This window comes from Gavialis gangeticus, unplaced genomic scaffold (genome assembly GCF_001723915.1).
Source record: "Gavialis gangeticus isolate Ggan-Ray unplaced genomic scaffold, GavGan_comp1, whole genome shotgun sequence".
Taxonomy (NCBI): domain Eukaryota; kingdom Metazoa; phylum Chordata; order Crocodylia; family Gavialidae; genus Gavialis; species Gavialis gangeticus.
The window spans coordinates 10,224,314-10,227,882 of NW_017728980.1; the positions used below are offsets into that span (position 1 = coordinate 10,224,314).

The window sequence follows — 3,569 nt, forward strand, 5'->3', positions numbered from 1 at the left end:
AGCAGGCGTGATTGAGAGGACGCAGCATCCTTGGCCCTGCCCCAATCTGCGCTCTCTCCCCCGGGGGGAGGCCTGTCCGGCTTTGTCAGCCTGGAGCCAGTCCCCCCTCTGTTTTGGAGATGCTCCACATGCCCCAGTGCTACTGCAAAGCCCCTCTGCACCCTCACCTCCCCCGCCCCCACATGCACCAAGGGACAAGAGAAACGGGAGTACTTACATTATACCAACTCTGGCTTTTCTGTAAGGACAAAATAAAAGAGAAGCATTAGTTAGCACAGAGATCTTAGTACCAAAGACAGAAAGAGAGCGAGAAAGAGACAGGCAGGGAGACAGGCAAACCAGGACCAATCTGGCATGTATATTGAATCAGCAGAAAGTGAGATTAAAGAGAAAATATTTTGATGGGTTTCAGAGCAGTCTTCAGTGTTTATTCCCAGTTATCTGGCTGAAGAACCAGCCCAGAAGTATGAGGCTGTAATAGGAAGCAACTGAGGCTTATCCACTGCTGCATACACACACGCACGCACACACACACACACACGCACGCACACCCCCCCCTCCATTTCTGCAGAACAGCAGCGCTCGCTAGCAATGCAAAAGCTAATTCACCAAATCACCATCCATTTTTAGTACAAGCTTCATTTCTGCACAGGCCTGCTGGCTTGGCCCTAAAACCCACAATGTGTTCTTTGCAAATAAACCCTGGAGAAACTGCCAGGTGAGGGAAGGGCTCTGTTTCATTTCAACCACTTGCAATGGGCTTCAGAGACATCCTTCAAAGGTAACAGAGAGAGAGAGAGAGAGAATATTCATAGAAGCAAGCACCCGAGCCAGGTAAAGTGGATGCTGCAGTTTTCTGTGAAAGGTGTGCAGTGTGAGGCACTTGGCAGCACCCGCATGTGTGACTTTAATTTATCCACTTCACATTGTTTGGGGAGCCTGGGCCCCTTGTCACATTGGAGCATGTGGAAAAGGCAGTTTGGCTTGCAGAGTCGCACTTGCCAACAGTGAGCCGGGGGTGAGCTCTGACTGCAGGGGGTGGCCGGAAGGCAATCTGTTCTGCATTTCTGCCTGCTGCAGGGACACCTGGTGAGGCTGCAGAAACTTAGGTGCCACTTTCCATTGTTCAAATGCTGAACAACGTTACCCAGTAATCAGTCCTCCAGAGCCACGGGCAAGGATTATCGCTCCTGTTTACAGAGGAGAAAATGAGGCAGGGGGCAAGTGGGCCTAGCGGACAAGCCTGTGCCCTCGGGATCAGTGATCTGGGCCCTCCTGTAGCCCCCTTTGGGAAGGGACTCGACTTATGACCTTCAGGCAAGTCCCAGGCCCTTGGTCTCCCTGGTAAAGGGAAATGGGGAAAACGATACTTGTTATCTGACAAAGGAAGGCATAAAAGAGCTGACTTTGAAACATGCCCGAGCCGTGCTTGTTCACACAAACAGACTGACTGCACCTGCACTGCTCGCAGGAGTACGGGGCTGCGGGAGACAAGATCCTGCTGTGTGCACATACAGCCTGTTACTAAAGACAGGGAGTGCCGGCAATTGGAAAGCACAGGGCTGCTGCTCCAACCCTGCGCTGTATCCACCAGTCAGCACTGCTTCTAAATTACACCCTCCGCCCAATTGTTCCTTGTTGGGACACTTTGCCCACGTCTAGGCATCAAGAACAGGATTTATTTACCTACGCCTCGGCACAGGAAAGCTCCTGCACCAGGGATTTCAGGGCATGGTTCTTCTTCAAGTTCCCGCTGCTCCCAGGGCAGGTTGCATAAAGTGTCATTTATCCTAATCTGCCCCAGGCTGGGGAAGAACAGGAGCCACAGCATTAACACATGCACGGCCCATTCTGCAACACACATTCATGATATCGGCAGCGTGCTGGGTTCATAGCTCTCGACCTGGAAGCGATGGTGAGGCCTGACCTCCTCTGGACCTGGGATCAGGAGACCAGCACTGTGGCTTGGACCCAAACAGTAGGTTTTTCACACTGTAACTCAACAATCAATCATCACGCTTGACTGAGGCCTCCCAAAATGCTCTGCTCCTGTTTCCATGAAGAGTTAGCATCAGTGTCAGAGTCCTCAAGTTGCTTTGGTAGAAAAACAGAGGCAATATGCTCCAGAAAACACACTCCCTGGGGCATGTCAGTGAGGTGGAGAACAGTATTATCACTCAGACAACACAGAGCCAACTGAAAACGCACTCCACAGGGCATGTCAGTGAGGTGGAGAACTAAATCAGCACCAAGACATCGGTCCCAAAACCAACCCTTCTCAGAGACCTCATGCGCCCTTGGCTGTTTTTGACAGCAGTGCACACTCAATTGCCTACACTAGCCTCCGTGAAAAACAACTCAGAAACACGTGGGGTGCAATGCCACCCTCCGGGGAGCACGGGAGCCAAGCACAAAGAGCTCCCAGTGGGCTGCCCACCAGATCTTTGGAAAAGGAAATGAATCACAGAACTGAAACACCTTCCCGAACCATTGATTGAATCATTGAGAGGATCTCTGACTGGTCACACGCTTCTGATCTCTAGCCCTCTCCAAGACTGGCTTTGTGCTCTGCTATATGTCCGGAGGCAACTTGCATCCAAAAGCTACTCATGTCCATAAGCAGCCCAAGGAAAGGGCGCTGTGTGGCTCATATCACTTGATCTGAGCCCGCAAGAGGCCGAGAAGCAATGCTAGTAAGAGAACTAATCCAACCACTCGTCCACCCCATGCTCGTCATCCAGTGGCTGGGGTACAGTGGTTCCCCTGTGGATTTCTTTACTCCCGCTAACAATCTCTGGGTAGAAGGCGGAACACAGAAATGCCTGGAAATAAAAGCCCTAATCAAATCAAAAGTAACAGAGGGAGAAAAGACTCATCACATGTGCAACATCAGTGCATTGTAGCAGAGATTTGGCCCCTCGGCTGCAAAACTGCGGCACCTTGCTGTCAGAGAAACCTGCGCTCAGGTGGTTTGTTTTCTGACAATCGGTGTCAGCCATCACGCTCATGCCCCAAGCTTCCACAGTGATCTCCCTGGCACGTGCTCTTCCTGCTGTGATCATGCACAGATCCCCTGTTTAACTGATTTCCTTCACCTTTGTGTACTGAGAGTGCATCTGGTTAGTGTTTATTCCTGCATGAGAGATTCATTTCCTAGGGCCCTTTTACTTCTGCCAGAGCTCGATGTGAGTCATGGATGTATTTTCGTGCATAAGAGGGGATTTCAGGGGCAGTGAAGGCTCTTGCAGGGAGACCTCAGGCATGTTGTACCCGCACCCGATTGCCCTAAACCTCTCCGTGCTTCCCAGACTCCTATCTTCTGATATAGGTCTGTTCCCCAAAGTTTTACAAGAGAAAGCCAAGAGACTACTGAACACGCAGTGAAGTTAAGTTAAGGAGTAAAGATACAAGTCAGAGTTAGGAGGAGGATGGCCTTTGTGGCCTGAGCGGCCTGGGGATCGCTTCCTTCTAGCACAAGAGCAACAGGGGTCAGAGACAGGTCCCACTATCCTGCTCCACATTTCTTCACAGATGACTGCTGGTGGGACTGGGTAACAATAACATTGATC

The 3,569-nt window shown here is 51.1% G+C and overlaps 1 protein-coding gene across 4 annotated transcripts in view; it reads right to left on the reverse strand.

Moving 5' to 3' along the window:
• Positions 1-3,569, reverse strand: part of GRAMD1B (GRAM domain containing 1B) — a 213,670-nt gene that overhangs the window by 35,158 nt on the left and 174,943 nt on the right. For 3 of the 4 annotated variants that reach the window (XM_019509830.1, XM_019509821.1, XM_019509846.1), the window contains one exon: positions 218-238. The exons of the other annotated variant lie outside the window; for it this stretch is intronic. In XM_019509830.1, the coding sequence (XP_019365375.1) occupies positions 218-238 (21 nt within the window). The remainder of the gene's footprint in view (positions 1-217; positions 239-3,569) is intronic. 4 annotated transcript variants of the gene reach the window in all.